The sequence below is a fragment of the Pyrgilauda ruficollis genome, unplaced genomic scaffold (genome assembly GCF_017590135.1).
Source record: "Pyrgilauda ruficollis isolate IOZ18807 unplaced genomic scaffold, ASM1759013v1 scaffold15, whole genome shotgun sequence".
In the NCBI taxonomy this organism is placed as follows: Eukaryota; Metazoa; Chordata; class Aves; order Passeriformes; family Passeridae; genus Pyrgilauda; species Pyrgilauda ruficollis.
In genome coordinates, this window is record NW_024513654.1 from 5,216,476 (window position 1) to 5,236,237 (window position 19,762).

Genomic DNA, 19,762 nt, shown 5'->3' on the forward strand with positions numbered 1-19,762 from the left:
TGATCCCCCCATTAACAAATCTCAAAAGAGGTACTTGTTAATGGGAAAACACAGCTGCACAGTGGAGGTTTTATTTTTTTCCAGAGATTTTTTCCTGAGATCAGTGCTATCCAACACTCTGAATGCTGCAAATCCCAAACCCAGTAGAAAAACTTCACCCTCAGTGAAGTTTTAAACTTCACACTCAGTACATGCTTGAAGACTCAGTCAGTGTATAATTGCTTTATCTTTATAAAGCAATTTATATATTTATACCCATTTTTTGCAGGGACCTTGAATATATCTGAAACTGAAAAAAAACTTTAGTTTATTATTTTTTTTATTGCTGCATTAGACAAAAACACATTGCCAGGGACCTGGCAGTCAGGCAGTGCTGTACACCCTGATGATGGTCAGAGCTGCGTGCCACGGCTCCATTCTGTCCACACCACTCCTGCTGCATCATCTCCTGGAGCTGCAGGCACTGGAAAATGTCAGCAAGGACTACAAGAATTCCTGGCATTTACTGCCTGTAGACCAACAAAAAAAGTCTTTGATGCCTGCTGGACACTGGACACAGAGATTCCTTACCTGCAGATCTCTGGCTATTCAAAAATCCATGCTTAGAGTACTGCACTAATTCCTTACATATTCAAACTGCTTTGGTTTTAATACATTTTTAAGAGTTATTGAATCCACCTCTCTGTGCACCCATGTGCTACAAAAACTTCTACCAGAAACATGTGCCTGGCAACAGTCTCGCATGTTTAAATTAAAGAGAGGAGAACACTACTGTGACAGCAGCAGGCACGAAAATATTGAGTTTGATAACTATGTAAGCAGTTTTCTCTGTGATATTACTATTTAGGAAGAGGATATTTAAGAGTACTTGAATATTCAATACGTGTACAAAGGGATTTTTTTGCGGAGTGAGAGAGCTGTGATTATTCTGCAGGAGCTGCATGTGAGGATGCTCTTCCTCTGCCTGTGCAGAGCCATCCTGACCCATTTCCCACTGGCAATTCCCAACTTGCCTCTCTCGGTGGGCCCCCTAAACACCACACACCCCTTAATCTTCCCAGTGAACTGCTCGGTGCTTGTGTACACACACAGGTATGTGGCACGTGAAATGGGAATTACTGGGAATCACGGGATCACAGCGCTTTGGGCTGGAAGGGACCTTACAAAACCAGCTGGTCCCAGCGCCCTGCCACACGCAGGGCAGCCTGCTCCGAGCCCCCGGCAGCCGGGCCATCCTTTTCCAGCGGCTGTCGCTGCCCGCGGTGGCGCGTCCCGCTGAGGGCCAGCCGCGCGGGATGGCCGCGATGAGCCTCGGGGCACAGCGGGGCGCGCCGCTTGTCCTCCGCACACGGTGACACCGCGCTCCAGCGCAGTCTTGGCACCCCAGTCCCGCTCGGTGGGCCCGAGGCTGGAGCTGGGATTAGGGCCGGGAGCGGGACCGGGAGCGGGATCGGGGCGAAGCGAATCTTCCCGGGCTGCCGGCGGCCAATCGCGGCGTCCCCGGCGCGCCCCCGCGGCGCCGCTGGCGCCAGACATGCCGGGAGTTGTAGTTCTCTCCCGGCGTCCCGCTGTTCTATGCGCGGCCAGATAAACTACAACTCCCAGTAGCCTGCGGGGTCCCGCCGCGCCTCTCCCGCCCGTGCCTACGATCCCCATCGCGCCCCGCGGGGCCTGGAAGGAGAAGCGGCTCCGGGAGCGCGCGGGGCGGCGCCTGCGCAGAGCGCGGCTTCCTGAGCGTCTGGTGGCGGCCGCCATTTTGTGGTGCCGCTTCCCTCTCCCGCTCGGGATCTGCGGCCGCGGGACCTGGCGCGGGGGCGACGCGGAGCGGGGGGAGCCGGGGCCGCCCGCACCCTCCTCACCTTCCCTTCGCCTCCGTGCGCCGCCGAGCCCCTCCGGCGCTGCCCCCGGGCGCGGCTGCGGAGAGCGGCGCTCGCCCACCATCATGGAAGACGACGGGCAGCCCAGGACCCTGTGAGTGGGGAGGGGGCGGCGGGGTGGGCAGCGGGCCCGGGGCGGAGCGGGGCGGGGGCAGGGATGCGCTCCCAGGGAGCGGGGCCGGGGCCTCCAGGGGTGCCGGGGGAGCGGAGGGGGCCGAGCGGGACAGAGCGTGTGCGGCAGGGCCGGGAGCGGGGTCCGGGCAGGGGGAGCGGCGGGGGAGCGCGGCCCGCACGGAGACGGCGCCGCACCGATCCGAGAAAAACACGGGCGAGCTCAGCTGGACCCGGCGCGTAACGGGGTCCATCCCCGGAGCCTCCGGGGCCCGTCCCCGGGGGTTTGGAGGTGCAGGCGGGGGTCCCAAGCCTTCCCCGGGGGGCACAGGCCGCCCCCGGGCCCCCCCTGCACGGCGGTCCCGGCGCTGGGAAAGTTCTTTGTGCTCTGCCGGCGGTGGGAGGGATGGGGAGCGCCGGGAAAGCGGGAGGGATCGCTTTTCCCTCCAGCGTGTCACGCTGTGGCTCAATAACAGGGTATCGGGCCCAGCAGAAAGAAATAACTGTGTGCTGGCCGTGTCTCTCCGCGCTGTTCAGTCACTTGGTGGCTGTCATTCGTTTTCTGCTTGAAAATTCAAATTTGAGCGTTTTGGGGTTGCTGTTGAGTACTTCTCAGCTTTGCAGATGTGGTTTTGATGAATTTTCTTTGTCTTGTTGGCTTAAGGGAGGGAGGCTCGCACTTGTGGTTGGCCACTTGAGAGCAGGGATTTTGTGCTGCTGCTGATTTTCAGCAGTTCCCAGATTTGCAGAGCAGCTGCCAGAGGCTGTTTCGGGCTCTGTGAGCGGTGCAGCGTTCGGGCTGTCCCTGGAAGAAAGGCAGGCTCATGTTCGGGCTGCCCAGATGACAAACACAGCTCAGGACACGGCAAAAGAAATCTTTGTCTATTTAGCTTTCAGGACAGTAGCCTTCAGAAAAACTCTCCGAGATAGTCTGGACTGAAAGGCACTCTAAAGAAACTACTGAAACCGAGTAAAATGTCTCACAATACTGTTCTCACTACCAAAATGATGACTTGGCATTTAAGGCTTCGCAAGGCAATTTGTTTTTTCTCCTTTCTAGGTCTGCAAAAGTTCTTTAAACTCGTTTATAGTGTGGTATAAGTACTTAGTCCTTGCTCCCTGAGGTGCACAGTTTAAGTAAGCAGATCTGAAATGCTTTTTGTGTTGATTACCCAAATGATCTGAGTTTGCCTGGCCCTCAGAGCGGACCTAGGTTGGAGTGTGGTTTTAGAGCAGGAGGAGGGAAAAGAGCAGAGCCACACAGTGTTTTATTTAGTTTTATTTTCAAGGCTCCTTTCTTCATTATTGGCTCATTTTCTTTCTTTTCAAGAATTGCTATATTCCCACTAAGTTTTAAGATGTTCTTTTAGTGCTAACAAGTTTGGGTACCACATTGGCCATGGGTACACATCCATCAAGGACCTGACTTAACCCACTTAGTTACTAACAAGAAGAAAATAAATTTGTACTAAGATGTCTGAACTAGCATCTCTGCAGCTGCCCCAAATAGTTTATTGCACACGTGTGACTGTTTCATTTGTTAAACTAATAAACAGCATGCACATGAATTTCTTAGTAGTTCTGTAGTAACCACAATCACAAAGGGTTACTTTCCTGTAATTATCTGGAGGCGTTTTGCTTGGAAGACAAAAATTTTGCTGTAGCATTTTTTAAATTTTACCTTCTTGTCCCTGCTTTTTATCTGAAATATCTTTAAATTTAGAATAGCAAGGCATGTTTTAAGGATTATTATCCTGAGCACTGGTTTTCATATAGAAAAGTTGTGATCTCATAAATAAAACTTAGTGTCCCCCAAGAAAAACAAATAAAAATATTGTTAGTTGAACTTCTAAGTTTTCATTCTTTGGTTTATTTGGGGAGGGGGAGGGGGGAGAAAATGAAGAACAAATTGTTTCAGTAGCTATTTCACCATGTGCAAAAGCACTTGATTGATAGTGTAAGCAGAACTCTATGAGTGTCTTAGTTTTTCACTCCTGGTGGAATAAATGAAATCCAAAATCTGTAAATTAGGAAGGAATTTTCTTTTTTAACAGTTGCAAGCCATTTTTTTTACTCATAAAAAACAAAACCTACCTTACCTTTGTTCACTCAACATTTCTGCCAGTGTTAACCAGCTCAGGAATGAGGATTGTTTCAATTCACAGTACTTACAAGGCTGTTATGTTGTTTCCCATCATGATAGGTCAGTCATAAACCTCTAAGAATTCAGAATATTTTCTGAGGCTTAATATAGAATGCTGACACTGTTTGCATTTTTATTTCTTAACTTTATAGAAACATGAAGAATAACCTTAGATACTTTCTGCCAAAAAACTTTCCAGGCGTGGGGGCCTTTCTGCATGATTTGCCACATGTAATTTTTTAGCTGGTCCTAAAATGATCTGTGAGCTTCTGATTTTTTTGGGTTGTTTTTTGTTTAAATAGAACACTTGAAAGCTCTGTTCTGTGTGAGTAGTTAGATTTCACAGGCTGTATCAAAGTCCTGCTTCTACTTTAAAGTGAAAACTAAACTATCAGAAACCTGATGTGTTGCTAATGTTACCGGTTCTCGCAGGCAACCAGTAAAGTTGCAAAGTTGTATATTCTTGTTAAAGTTTTTAGAAATGTTTTTTGTGGTTTGTTCAGGGACTGCTCTGAAGTCACTGCATGCCTACAGCTGCTATCTCATCAGCCTTGCCATGCTGTATTCCAAGTCTGGAATGTGGATAAGGTGCAGGAGTAAAGCTTCACCCGGATTCGTTTCTCTTGAACTTCCTCTCAGTTCAGCTCTCTACAGGAATGCTGTCTCCTGGAGGAGGCTGCATAGTGGATTATTCTTGGTATCATTTTATTTCCAGTAGCTCACAAGCACTAGGCAGAGGTTTCTAGAATTTCTGTGGGCTCTTGAGCACATCAGTTACCTTATTGCTTATCATTATTTCCTCTTTTAAATGTGGAAAGTGCCATTTCTTGTGTGTTGCCCGTGTGAGAGAGAAATCAAACTTACTATTTTTCCTCAAAAAAAGAGTGTAAAGGAGTTTTGTGTACCTAAAAGTAGTGGTTGTAAATGTCCCTTTCTTGCCTCCCTGTTTAGGATGCAATGCAAACCTATTTACCTTCCAAAAGAGAGTTTTGCTGCTCAAGCCAAAGAGTTGAGTTCCAAAACTCATTATGGATTGATACATGTCCCTTGTGTTCCTTAGATAGTTCTACAACATCTCTGAATTTCAAGTGGTTTGTTATTCTTTGTGTTGTCAGCAGCACTCAGAAGTGTAATAGATAAATAGATGTGTCAGGACATCTGTCTGTCTATAGGTTGTTGGGGTTTTTTGGGAGCTGCTTATTAATTGGTGTTTGAGTGCTTCAGGCTTGCAGAAGGGAGCAAACACGGTTGCCTGTGTGCAAAAAGCCACAACTTTTGCTGCCCTGTCACATCATCCAAGACACCTATAAGAGTTTAGTAAGTGCTTCTGCCTTGCTGGGTTTCATAATTTTAAAAAAGTTTGCACAATACATCCTCTAGAATATATCAGTCCAAAAAGGTTGAAATACAGTACAATAGCATGTTAGGAATCTTCTGGTTTCTTGAGGTGTGGTGGATAATTTTGTGGATAATTTTGATTTAGTGAAGTAGAAGTGCTGTTGTATTACATCGCGTGTAAATGGAGCTGGAAAGGGGAAAGCTGACCACAGGCTGGCCATGTGTAGTGGGTGATTAGCATCAGCTGAGCCAAGTTTTGTGTTTCCAGAAAGGTGAGGTGTCTGCTCCTAATGTGGTGAATATATTGATTTCTTTAGTTCTGTAGCATTCAGACATTCACACTAAAGGTGTTTGCTTGTATGTTTTTATTAAGTTGTCTCTAACTGTACTGAAGGAGGTGATGTTACTCCAGTCTGCTTAAAGACATGAAAGTAACCATCAAGTCTTACTTTTTGGCATATTGTTTCAAATTTGTAGAGATTTGTATTTCTAGATTTACATTTAATAAGAGAGATTTGGGTCTCTCTGAGTGTTGTCCTTGCTGCATGAACCTTTACTGTGCAGTATTCTCAGTGGGTGTGTTACTGAAGTTTGAGTTTTAGCAACTTGGGAAGGGTGGGAATGCCTCTGACTAATGGTAATATTGTGCACCAAGGCAGAATTTATCAGATGCATCCAGGGAATTAAATGACCAGTAGGATTTCACATCCCATCTGAATCTAGCAGTCAAGGTGGTCCTGATTTTTATGAAAAGGCAGCTTGTTTCATAGCTAAGGTTTATGATGCAACATTGTTACAACTATCTCACTGAAAACATGGTGGTATCAAAAAACCACTTACTATTAAATCTTAAATATTCTAGCAGTTAGTGTAACTTCTATTACCTTAGTTGAATAGATTACTGAGGAATGGCTTTCCCTGGCTTTTTTTTTCTTTTTAAAATTTTTGTCCGACCAAGAGGAATTCTCCAGCTTGATTTTCAGACTTGTTGTGTTTTCCAAATACATGTTAATATTATGCAGAAGAGGATGATACTTTTTTGTTGTTGTTGTTAGTGTTAATTGTATTCCTTACTGTATCTGATTTTCAGTAGAAATAATGTGTTAATTTCATATCAGTGTTACTGTATCAGTGTGCTGTGAAGGCTCAGTGTTAATGAATGCTGTTGTGCAGCATACAGAGGAAGACAGTACTAGCAATAAACTGACCCTTTATGTTGGAATTCCTCCTGGGATATGCACTTGCCATCTGATTTTAGTAGTATCTTCAAAGGTTAATATTTCCACTAAAAGCTATTAGTGATTTACAATTTATTCTTGGTGAATGATTAACAAAAATGTAGTTAATATTTCAGAAAGAAGGTAAGCATAAATGTTTAACTACTAAGTTTTCAGGATAGAACTGAAAAGTCAGTGAGATGGACAGTTTGTCCTCTAAGGGGTCTTAAGAGTTGTGCAGTTTTTAACTTCTCTACTGAAAAGCTTCATAACAATCCAGGCTTCTGTCAATGACTTGTGTTAATTCATATGTATTTAATAAGAAAATAATGAGTACCTGAAGGATTTTAGTGGCTGTTCTATATTCAGGTGGTACTTCAGAAAGTCACTCTGGATCTTGTAGCATTGAAGTCCTGCTGAGAAAGTGCAGAATTGCCCCACAGTTGCTGAAAGGAGAACATAAACAAACATCTGTTGATAAGGTTGTGTGGTGTTCTGATGAAAACAAACAGTGTCCGTTTGAATTTTGCTGATCCGGATGAAAGTCCAGCTGTCAAACACAATTGGCTTTTGAAAAATTGTCAAGGGTTGCCTCTCAGAGCAATTTCAGAGCACACCTTTAGTTAACTCAAAATTAATTTGTCTGTGAGCAATAAGAAAGGCTTGTTCATGTTTATGTTCACTGCATTAACAGGTCAGGCTGACTTTAGTTTGCAGTTTTATGATGTTCTGTAACTGACCAGAGTAAAACTAGTAAAATGTATATTCTTTCAACTTCTAAATCACAGAAGGTTCTGCTCATCTTTTTGGTTGCACTTGAATTCTTTATGCCTTGATAGGCTTGTTTGTAAAGGTGATGAATGTCCCTCTGCTGATGGCTTGTGACATCTGTTACTGTGACAATAACTGATCACTTTGTTTACAATTTGATTACAAATTAGTCACATTGTTAAAAAGAATTTAGTTTTGCATTCATGACTTTCTCAGCCATTATTGTGACTTGCTAAATCTAGGACTCTGATCTAAACTTGATAAGTATTTCAAAACTTGGAATCATTTCTCAAGATTTACTAACTAACAACAATCAAGAAGTCTGGTTGATATTAAAATAACACTGCCAGAATTTTGGGGGGTATTACAAAGGTGGGAGCTGTTGAGATAGATGCTGTACAGTGCATTCCTATGGCAGAATGCTGCTTAAATTGCCTTGTCTGTTGGTGAGTGGGCTGGCTTTCCAAATGCTCAGGAAAACAGAAAAGTTGAGTTGGTTGTTTGCAAGGCAGCACAATTTGTCTGAGAGCTGCTCCTGAGCTCATGGGAGTTAGATGTGTGTTTGTACCCAAATTCAGAAGTATTCTTGATGAGATACTCAGTGGGAAGTGAAACTTAAAATATCATTGCCCAGTTGGTTGCTTGTTCTGCACAACATTCTTGAGCAATGTTCTTCATGCTTTTGACATCTCTGTGCCAAGGAAATGATTGGCACTAGGTCTTGGTGTCCAGCGTTGTCTGCATTGAGCTTCACTTCTCAGTTGTGTGGCCAGCATTGTAATTTAGAAACCACATGAATATTGCATTAAAAATGTGAAATAATTAGTAAATATTGTCTTTAAGATACCTGAGATGTTTTAAAGGGAGTTTCTTTATAGTTGTTTAAGTTTTTAAAACCATAATTGGATTTTAAAATATGACAATTTCTGGTTTAAAATCTTGGTTTTTTGTTTCCTTGTGTAGCTATGTAGGAAACCTCTCCAGAGATGTGACTGAGGTTCTCATACTTCAGTTATTCAGCCAGATTGGACCATGCAAAAGCTGTAAAATGATAACAGAGGTAAGGCCTTCCACATCTGGGGGGTAGCAAATGTAATGTAACTTTATCCTAAGTTGTCCAAAACAAATGAAGTTGAGGGCTTCTTTTGACATTCCTGGCCGTGGGTTTCTTTGGGTTGATTGTGTTTGGCTCTGGGGATAACTCTTTGCAGGAGAGACCTGGTCTGTGCAATCCTGTGCTTTTGCCTGTAGCCCTGACATACCTTTTATCAGCTGCTGGTGAGATTCCACTTTATTTAAAAGATTGTTACCCCCTCTTTGCAGAATCACTTTGTTCTGATGATCAGAAACCTTATTATTTCAAGTGTTATTCATGACTATTTTGTACATTGTTCACTTTATTTGAACATGAGCCTCAGTAATTCTTGTCCCTCTTGAATAAATGGTTCTTTGCTATTGGTAAAAAGTAAGAAATCCTCCAAAATAAGTTTGACTCTTCCTCAACTTTTTCTTCACTAGTTCAAATACCTCTTGTCTGCACCAGTACAAATAATTCTTGTCTGCCCCTCTCTGTTCTTAAATTAATTTTTCCTTGAAACAAAGTGACAAAATTTCCATAGTATTGCAGATAAAGTCTTTTGCACAGAGTGTTGGTAAGTATTAATGTTTTCTTATCTCCATTGTAAATACTCTGGTACCTTTATGGTTGGCAGCTATTTCTTTGAGCTTTTTGACACATCCTACAAAATTTCTCTCTCCCTGGTATTTTTTCTTCCTTTTACATTTGTAACTGGTAAACTTTGAGCAGGCAGGAACTAATCTGAGCTTCAGCCAGGTTTAAGCTTTGCTCCTTCATCTCTGGTTTCTGTATACTCTTCATACTTTTTACTACATCTTATGCTTTTTACTAACTTGTAATTACAGATTTCTTGAGGACAGTTAAATTAGTTTTCTGTCAAGATTGTTAATGAAAGTATTAAAAGGCAAGTCTTGTGATCAGACTTCTTTAGGAATGCTACCAGAAACTCCCCTGTGGGCTTCTTCTCCGTTCAATATGTCACACAGCTTGTTTGTTTCTTTGTTTTTAGCTAATCATCAACTTGCTGCTTGTTTAATCACTCTCATCTTTGTCTGGACTAATAGTTTCCCATGTGACACTTTCCTCTGCTGGATTTGCTTTAAGTTTATTGGAGAAAAATAACAGAAGGCTGACAGATCACAGTTGTTAGTTCTTCTCTGAAGAAACAGTTTTGATTGTCATGTGCTTTACAGACATAAGGCGCTGCTGCTCCCACCTTTGGCTGGGTGAGAGCTGTTAGCAGCAGTTTGGTTTCTTGAGGATCAGATGAGAAATTCCAACGTTTTTATCTTGGTTGAGGCTTTGTGGTTTTAAGATCATTCCATAAGTGAGACATCTTCATGAGACAAGTAGATAAACAAAAACTGCTGGCAGCTGTATTCAGTCACACAGGGGTGACTGCACTGGGCTGATCTCAGCAGCTGCCAATAAGCAGTCGCAGAAGTGCAGGTTGGATTCTGCACTGGCACCTGCAGCTGTCACAGGACCTGTCCATGGTGTCCATCATTCTACAGTGTGTGGTAAACCTGTCCTAGGGCCTGTGTCATGGTTAGGTGGTTCTTACCATTGTTAGTACCACCCTCACCTTTTAAAAACCTGTGATTTTTCCATTTTAGCCAGGTGTATCAAGTCATCCTTTTTCTTTTGTAGAGTATATGACATGAACACATCAAGTGTTGAAAAATTTCAGCTGTTTCTTTTGGGGGTATATAATACTCAGGCTGCTGGCACAGTATTTGTAGATGGCTTGAACACCTAAAGATCTGAGTGTCTGCACAAGAGATTCTTCTCATGTTCAGACAAGTTCTCAGTGCTAAAGAAGACCTCCCTGCAATCTAAAAGACTGTACTTCAGCTGAAGCATAAACTACACCAAATTTCCTAAAGAAGCCTTAAATGGGTTTCCCAAAGTTGTGTGGGAGGAGGGGTGAATTAAGGCTTTCTTTTTTGGGGCATCTGAGGTGAGTGTGTTTGTAGAGGACTTTGTGACTGAAACTTTTTTTTATGATCTCAGGTGTATTTTCTCTCATCTGTTCATTGTGCATCAGTTAGAGGCCCCAGGTAGTGACAGTGTTCAGGAGGATGACTTCAGACTCCAAGACCATTTTAGGTGTATAAAGGCCTTGTGATCCATTCAACTGTTGCATCTTCACAGCTTCACGAGTAGACAGAACTATGTTTAAGCTGTACAATCCATTGTTAGGGGGAAGGATTAGAATTGTTCATCAGTGTGTGTATGGGTTGTGAGAAGTTAAATAGGAGTGCTGGAAAAGGCTTCTCTTAGTTTGTGTTACAGCTGTGTTCTACCTGCACATGGGGGGAGGTTGATAGTGAGAATACTGATGCCAGAACAGTTCCTCTCTGCTAGACCCTTCCCTTTCCATGTGAGAAATAACTTGGTTAGGGTAATATTAGTATTTATCATCTTTTGGTCCATGCACGTGCTGAATAGTTAATGGAAATGTTTTGGTTAGAGTTTTTGTACTCATTACATCTTGGAGGTAGATCAAATCCAGTGTTCAAGTTGGTTTTCTCGACATCCTTTCCACTTGATCAGCTTTTCAGAAAACTCTTCTGTTCTTTGCACTTTATACTCTGGTACAATTGTTACTTCAGTGACCTCTGTCAGTGAGTATTTTTAAAGGTGATTTGATAGGCCATCCTGCAAAAACAGGTTGTACTCAAGGTTTAACAAGCTAACAGTCAATTGATTAATATCCTTTTCTCTCAGTCAGACTATTCTGAGTTCTTTTAAAAGGTTATTTTCCAGTCATTTGGCATTTTTCACTTGAGACTGACACTGTGCAGGTTCCAGGTTGCTGCCTGCTGGTGGTTTTCAGTCAAAAAAAGGAAAGATTTCTTAAGTAGGGCAAGAGAAAATTGGTGAAAATATGTCTGGGGAATAAACCTTTCTAGCTTTGAGTATATGTGTGAGGCAGTTTTTTCTTCTCTCCATTCTTTCCCTTTCCCCCCCCCATTCCATCCAGTTTGCAGGTCACTTTTCTGATCAGTTATTTATAGCTCGGTAAACTTCAGTCCTCATTCAAGCAAGCTATCCTTCAGAAACTGCTAGACCTTTAATAAAAAATCCATCTTAAGAATTCTTGCATTTAAGTGTAATGTCAAAGGCTATTTCATAAATCTGATGCAAATCATTCTGAACCTTTCTAGCTGTAAGTAATATATTTTCCTGGATTTTCTTCTCAGCAACCCGATAGCAGAAGGGTCAACTCTTCTGTTGGATTTTCTGTTTTGCAGCATACAAGCAATGACCCTTATTGCTTTGTGGAATTTTATGAACACAGAGATGCAGCTGCTGCATTAGCTGCTATGAATGGGAGAAAAATTTTGGGAAAGGTAAGTTGCTCACATGGTAATCTTAGATTTAAAGAATATAGATTTGTGTGAAAATATTAATAAAACCATTGAAGATGTTTTACCAAGATTAAATATTGATAATATAATCTTTTAAAAGTATTGATATAAAAAAGTAAGTCTTGTTTAGGAAATGTATTATTTGTGATCTTCTGTTTATGATGGTGTTTTATATTAAATGTTGATTAGTAAATGTTGAGAGTTGTAACCCACCCTTGAATGAACTTATAAAATGTAAGAATTTTTTGAATTTATACTAAATTTTATACTTGTTTTCAGGAGGTCAAAGTAAACTGGGCAACAACACCAAGTAGCCAGAAAAAAGATACATCCAGTAAGTAATGTAATGCCACAGTATCACTTCTGCACAAATACTTCACAAAGTGGTAATAATTTATTGTAAATGCATTTAAACATAACTTCTCTCCTTCCCATCTAGTGTTTAATAGAATTTTGCAAACTAATTCTTCTGTTTCTGCTTTACAACTGGGGAAACCGGAGTGGACAGATTAAATTGCTGCTGCTCTTCACATGGAATCCTGAGCGTTCCTGGTTCCCAGAGCTGTGTGCAGAGCATCACTTTCTCAGGAGCTGAAACTTTAGATAGCAGTTAAATATTTGATTCATAAATTATTTATTTGCAGATCACTTCCATGTGTTCGTTGGGGATTTAAGTCCAGAAATAACAACAGAAGACATCAAGTCAGCATTTGCTCCTTTTGGTAAAATATCGTAAGTATCATTATAAACATTTCCATTATCAGTCAGAAAATGTGATAGTGAAAATGTGTTTCTAAGTTGAAATGTTATTTCTTATCTATTGAGATAATTTTTTTGCTGTTCATTTCCTTGTGGTGGGTGGGTGGGTGGGTAGAAAAGAGGGGTTGTATCTCAGTGTGTTTCACATTGTAAATACAGTAATGTAATTGTGCTCTGGTTTGCTGAAAGCAATGTGCTTTTAACCTAATTTATATGCTAATGTCCTTCAACCTTTTATTAAAATTTAATTACTGCTCTAAGTGTGATTTTTTTGGTGTTGAGAATGTGTACAGAGTAGTGACTTGACAACTGGTATATATTGTATCCTGGGTGTGTTTTCTGTGCATTTTTGCTGCGTTTCATAGGCAGTTTGGAAAACTGGGCAATTGAAATATAATTCTATAAAGCAGCTAGTTAATAACTTGGGAATGTTTTGAAAAAGCTAATACTTGTGAGAATGAAATCTGGTTTTTTTGGATGATAATGGGATGAATTACAATTATAATATCTTAAATGAAAGAATGGTGGCTTTACAATATGTGCACATTTCTGCCAGTTCAGAGAATGTTTCTTTAAACTTCTCTTGGACCATTCAGGTGATACTGCATCACCTGATGTTCTAATTGAGCATATTTAACATTACAAAATCTTTGAGAGTGCTAAAGTATATATGTCCTAAAGAGTACTGCTACAAAAAAGTCTGTTAATCTTTTATCCGTTTATCTTTATAAAAATCAAAGTTGCACATGAACGTTTTTGTACTACTTTACAGGAATATATTTCTAAGAACAAAATTCTTATTTTTCTCTTGTTCTGTACGCATATTTTTAAATGAATCATAAATCTTATTTCTTACCTCTGCTGTTTTGTTTACTTTGCTTTTTGTCTCTTAATGTGGTAAGTAGTACTGTTTTAAAAATCAATTTAAAAAGAATAATTCAGGTTTCTGTTTCTCAATCTATATTTATACCTGAGACCTGCAGTTTTTCTAAAGTCCAAGTCACAATTAAAAGTAATAGCATTCTGGTTATTTTGCAGAATTGCTCATAAGAATGGACAGGATCTTGAAGGCTAACTGCAAGGAACTGTGCACACTGGAACTCAGTTGTAGATTTTTTCTCATTTCTATTTATTCTTATTATACATTATTTATATATACATATTTTAGTATTTACATTTTAACATTCTATATTCAGTGCAGTTCTATATTTCCAATCATTTTAACTTACTCACTAAAATTTCTGTGTAAATTTGTTGTTTTCGTACTGGTGTGCTTAGCATTGTTGTTAGTTTTATTCTCCTTTCTTAAATTTCTGAAAATGTCAATTTTTCAAAATTTACAGCTACCCAAACTCCAAAATGATGGTAGAGAATTGACCAAGAAAAATAAAGAAATCTGTTAACAGGCCATGTATGCCTTTTAATTCCTATTTTTTCCTCTTTTTCGATTTTTTTAATATTTCATATATTTTGTATCACTAGGCAGAAGACATTTAACTATTTAGAAAATGCATGGTAAATTAGATAGAATTGTTACAGTAATTTATAGAACAGTAAACCTTAGAGGACCCTAGCCGATAGAATATTAGAAAAGGAAACTTTGTTTCTCTTATACTTCAAATTTGAACATTCTAGTTATAGCCAGTATAGGTTATGTGCATAGGTTGCATGTTTATTACATGTTATTTTTTTTGTCCTACTGCTTTTTTCTAACAGGTAAAGAAGCAATAGGGAGAGTTCAGGAATGACTGTAGTTTTAGGGCTAACTGAATTTATAAGAAAAAATTATGCTCACAATACAGTGTGTGTGGTTCCTTTTAGTTTTTATTTTGCAGGTTATCAATACTACCCTCATATAGCTGTGCTTCTTTTCACAGGGATGCACGGGTAGTTAAAGATATGGCAACTGGAAAGTCAAAAGGCTATGGTTTTGTATCTTTTTATAACAAACTGGTGAGTAATCACAATGCAGTTTTAAAATAGTTCCTGTTTTCCATTTTTAGTTTTGCCTGTTTATGTATTCGCTGTTTATTAGACTTCACCCAGGGAAACAAACTTACATGTACAGGAGCTGTATGTATGTTTAGGACAACGTGAGGAAACTGAATCATTTTCCTTAAATATTTTGCAGAGGAAAAAACTCACAGTTTCAGGATTTTAGGCACATAAAGCCTGTTTGTGTGGTCAGAAGTCCTACATGTCAGTTCTCTTTTGATGTTCTGTAACAGTTACCTGGAGATGTCGTAATCAGAGAAAAAGTTGTAATTTCTTCAGATTTGCTAATGCCATAAGCTACTGCAAGTGAATGCCTTGATTTAGTGTGTTTTTTTCCAGTTGTGCTTTCTTTGTTCTGTTTTACAGCTGTAAAAGCAAGAAATAGCTGCTATTTCCATGTACCCCTCTTCCCTTATCATACAGTTGTTTGGTTCCTGTGACCAGGGGGAACTGTAACAGTCTTGGAATTAAAGTTACTGGATTCTTCTTAGACTGAGCCATAAAAACTCCAATTTGAAATTTGTATTACGAAATTAATGGAGGAATTCTAAACACAGTACTAAAAGTACTCTTAAATTTCATGTCCTGATTGCTGTTCATTCCCACAGCAGCTGCATCTGTAGGGTTATGGTGTGACAGTCCTGAGCTGGTACTTTAAGGCCTGTTTTTCACAATGTGTAATTCTGCTAGATTCAGGGAAGTGGGATATGCTCCCAGACTTCAGGTACTACAGCCTGAGATCTTAGTGCATAACACAGTTAAGAGAAAATGGAACTCCTGCATTGGACTGGATCAGTTATGGCTTGGGCTCTGTTCCATTTTTGTCTCAGTTGTGATCCTTAAGCAGGATAGCAGCAAGATACATCACAGAGTGTTTCCTTTCCTACTTAGTTCATTATGTATTCACCGTGTTTTAGGAGCCAAGGGTGCTTGAATCAATTGGGGTGTTTCATTGTCTGGAGGTTTGGTTTTATCATTGGGATTGAGTTTTTGTTTTCTTACTGGTCATCTTTTGTAATTCCATTTTCGTATTTATGTGTTTTCAAAATGAGTACTCAATATAATTAAAACCTAGAAAGATCAAGGTCCTGAGTTGGAGAAGAAAATTCTAACTGTGAGCAGCTCACCTTTAACTTGTCCACATTTTCTTTGTCCCTTGTGCATGACAGTTTTTTCCTTAAGCTTTGTGCCCTTGGAGAAGCATTTCAAATGTGCACTATTGGCTCTGCCTGTCTTCTTCCAAAGCAATTGGGAGACAAATTCCTTCTTGCAGCTGTTAGCAAACTCACCCTTGCTTACCAGATGTTTCTGCATACACTGTGAACTTAAAGATTGTCTTCAGTTTCATGTTCAAGATAAAAAGTGGGCCATGGGTTCTCATGTGTGTTCATACAATGACTTTAACATGTAAGAACTTACAAAGCATTGGCTGCACACCTCCAGGAAACAAAAGAAACACTTAGTGATAGTTGTTTTATTTCAGTGATTGGTTCTGACATCTGTGTGACTTTCCCACTTTTTTGGGCAGCTTTTGAGCATTCTAATGCAGATGCTTGTATGGTATATATGTTATAAATGTGTGTGTGTGTACATGTATGTATACAGGTAACATATATATGATTGCAGTTGGTTTCTATCCTGTGGAGAAAATGGGTGGGAGGAATTTTTTACCAAATGACTTCTGAGGACCTTCTCTGTAGCCAGTTGCTTTCATGTTAATTAATGTTTGTCTGCTTACTATGATTGTTCAGGATTTCGTACCCTTCTGAGTACTGTTACTGGTTTTGTCAGTGGAATTAACTGACGACCAAGTCTTGGGAGTAGATTTGTACATGGTTTTTGTTTGGAAGTGCTACAATCTCTGTTTTAATCTCTTCAGGATGCAGAAAATGCTATTGTACACATGGGAGGCCAGTGGTTGGGAGGCCGCCAGATCAGAACTAACTGGGCAACAAGGAAACCACCAGCCCCCAAAAGTACACAAGAAAGTAAGAGCTTCATGTCATGATGTGTTGTGTTTGCTGTCTTTTCACTGTTCAGTGGGGGAATAAAACATAAGCCAAAATCATGTCACTTAAATCACATATTAGCTTGCCTTCCAGATCTTGATTAGATTTTGTTTTGGTATGTTGTATCAACACAGTCATAAAATATTTTATATTTGTTAATAATGTGTTTGTTAAATGTGAAATTCATGCTTGTGTACGAGGTAAGTGTCTAGGTTACTGTCAGCCCACTGCTGAAAACCAGCCTTCTCTCTTTATAGATAATACAAAACAGTTGAGATTTGAAGATGTAGTAAATCAGTCAAGTCCAAAAAATTGTACTGTGTACTGTGGAGGAATTGCCTCGGGGCTAACAGGTATGAAGTGTTCTCTTATTTTTTATTATTGAAACTTTTTGGACACCGGGATGGTTACTAATTCAAAAACATCTTATGTTGTAGATCAGCTTATGAGACAGACTTTTTCACCGTTTGGACAGATTATGGAAATAAGGGTGTTTCCAGAAAAAGGTTACTCATTTGTCAGGTATGGACAGAGAAAGCAAGAACTCTGGGCCTGTGCATGTAGTAACACTTCATTTCTCTGTAATTTCACTTGATTGAACTTGTCCTGATACAATAAAAGCTGTCACCATATATTCATAGAATAATTTGGAACTTGTAAAAAGGGCCACCAACATTTTTACCTGAGAAGATGAATGTTTGTGAAAGCAGATGTTTTTCTCTGGATTTCCTGTATGTATGGAGTCACTGTTTTTTAAGTAATCAGGTGGAAGTGCTGTAAAACATAACATTGGTTTGTTTTTACATTTTTTAGGTTTTCAACCCATGAAAGTGCAGCACATGCTATTGTTTCAGTTAATGGAACCACAATTGAAGGACATGTCGTTAAATGTTATTGGGGTAAAGAATCCCCTGATATGACTAAAAACTTCCAACAGGTAACTGTACTTAACCTTTTCTTTGTATTACAAAAGCAATTGTGTTTATACCTGTAATGACTTCCCAGTTGTAATGGCTAAATTTTGTGGTGGAGTTCTTATGAAATTCCATGTTCTGTCTCAGTTATGTTCCAGTTCATCAAATTGGGCTAGTGATTTTGATGGAATATCTGTTACTGTCTTCTGGATATGATCCAAGATAGGGAGAAACTTTGAGGTAATTTTAATTCTTGCTGTTTTGCTAACTGCAGATTAGGTGGCTGTCCAACCAAATAGTCTTTGGGGTTTCAAGCACACACAAATAAATTTTTCAGTACAAGGATCTAATTAAGTCATAGTGACATCTTATTTTTCAGATCTCATTATTGCTTGTTTTAGCTCTCTGAGTGATATAGCCAAAACTTTGCCTTCAGCAGCACAAATGCAATGTAAACCATCTCTAGAATCTGAAGTACAATGGATTGTTCTTTCTGCAGGTGGATTACAGTCAGTGGGGACAATGGAGCCAAGTATATGGAAATCCACAACAGTATGGGCAATATATGGCTAATGGGTGGCAAGTACCATCATATGGAATGTATGGCCAAGCATGGAATCAACAGGGTTTTGGAGTAGAGTGAGTAATTATATTTAATTTTTTTAGAATATTCCAAGAGTGCTGTAGCTTAAGTTTCAGGCTCATTTGGGTCAAAGACTGTACAAGGTTTCAAACTTTAGGGGGGAACTCCTGTGTGCTTATAAAGTTTATGTTCAGTGCTTGCCATGAGCAGATACTGGGGTGAGTCACTCAGACTTGCAGCTGATGGCACATTCATGTGTGATGGAGGCACAAAGACCACCCAGTGTGGAAAAGTTTTGCGTGGTGGTCTTGTCTCATATCTAAATCTGTTCTGGATTCTGACTTGAGATGGTGAGTCTGAGCCAGGAGCCCAGACATTTGCCTACAGGGAGAGAAGGAACACAGACACTTTAACTTATGTAGTTCCAGAATTTGGGTGGGCTTTTAATAATGGATCTCTTGAAGACTGAAGTCTTCAAATGAACTGTTTGTTTTAACATAATTTTGAAATAACTTGTTTGCCTAGTTCTTCATTATCTGGTGCCAGTTAAACATATTAAGCCCTGATAGGGCTATCACTGGTGTTCATGCCCATGAGGTATTGGGTATTTCTTGCATTTCTGCATCACTGATGTTGAGTTCCAGCCACCTGTGTGTGTTCATGCCTTGGGAGGCAGGTGCCATATCCAGCTGGTACCCAAGGTGTGTGGAGTTTTTTTCTCCTTTGTTCTTAAACAGCTCATGATATTTTCAGGAATCACATGTTGTAGAGCTTAACCTGATTTACTCATTAAAAAGAAGAAGAAATTGTTCTATTTTCATATCAGTAGTTGTGTAGGAAGTATGTATTTTTTGGTTGTTCTTTTTTTTTTTTTTTTAAGTTGCTTTTCCCCATTTTTTTAACCATCCTGTTTCTTTTTAAGCCAATCTCCATCTGCTGCCTGGATGGGTGGATTTGGTGCTCAACCTGCCCAGGGACAAGGTGCTCCTGTAATACCTAACCAAGCTGGATATGGTATGGCAAGCTACCAAACGCAGTGAGCTGGGACTCTGTTTAAAAGTGTGTATTTCATGATAGGCTGCAGTTTCCAGTGACATTCTGAAGACTGGAATGTAGACAATGAAAAAAAAAAAAAGAAAATATTTATTTTAAAAATGGAAATGTTTGGAACCTTTAGCACAGCTTTGCTTTGGTGAAGGACACAAATGTCTTCTAGTTCTGCCTTTTTAAGTTTTTGTTCATGATGGATATGAACATGTTTTTCTTTGTGTACAAAAATTAAAAATAAAGTCAATAAAGACAATTCTGACTACAAATTTTGATATAGTAGGAGAAATGGCTAATGAATTTGATCTTGAGGTTACCATTCCTTTTTTTTTTTTTTGTTTTGTCTTCAGTGTTTTATATCATTGTGCTTTTAAGAGAAATGACGTTGAAAAACAGGGAGTTCTTTTAGGTGAACACACATCCTGAAATAAACTGTGGACCAATCACTACAACCTGCGAGACAGTATTGAGTTTTCAAGAAACCTATGGACATAGCTCAAAGTATATGTAGGTCTTGGAATAATTTTTTAAAAAAATATTTAATTT

The 19,762-nt window shown here is 39.8% G+C and overlaps 1 protein-coding gene across 4 annotated transcripts; it reads left to right on the top strand.

Annotated features, from left to right (window-relative positions):
* Positions 1 to 1,706: 1,706 nt before the first annotated feature.
* Positions 1,707 to 19,472, top strand: TIAL1 (TIA1 cytotoxic granule associated RNA binding protein like 1). Of its 4 annotated transcripts, none has more exons than XM_041461017.1 (12): positions 1,707 to 1,971; positions 8,421 to 8,517; positions 11,742 to 11,891; positions 12,189 to 12,243; positions 12,554 to 12,641; positions 14,546 to 14,621; positions 16,543 to 16,651; positions 16,930 to 17,025; positions 17,110 to 17,194; positions 17,486 to 17,609; positions 18,086 to 18,225; positions 19,092 to 19,472. In XM_041461017.1, exons 1-12 carry the CDS (start codon positions 1,943 to 1,945, stop codon positions 19,207 to 19,209), a joined length of 1,167 nt encoding a protein of 388 aa, XP_041316951.1. In that variant the 5' UTR covers positions 1,707 to 1,942; the 3' UTR covers positions 19,210 to 19,472. The 4 variants fall into 4 exon arrangements, with proteins under 4 accessions (XP_041316951.1, XP_041316953.1, XP_041316952.1 ...); XM_041461019.1 differs by lacking the exon at positions 19,092 to 19,472 and adding an exon at positions 17,734 to 17,826; XM_041461018.1 differs by having other exon boundaries at positions 1,708 to 1,971; positions 11,793 to 11,891.
* The last annotated feature ends 290 nt before the right edge of the window (positions 19,473 to 19,762 follow it).

What these genes read in the sequence shown, in the direction of transcription:
- TIAL1 (XM_041461017.1), top strand. Translation starts at nt 1,943, where the DNA reads ATGGAAGACGACGGGCAGCCCAGGACCCT. An exon ending in GCTCCTTTTGGTAAAATATC is followed by an intron (nt 12,642 to 14,545) that starts GTAAGTATCATT and finishes TTCTTTTCACAG; the next exon opens with GGATGCACGGGTAGTTAAAG. An exon ending in TATCTTTTTATAACAAACTG is followed by an intron (nt 14,622 to 16,542) that starts GTGAGTAATCAC and finishes TAATCTCTTCAG; the next exon opens with GATGCAGAAAATGCTATTGT.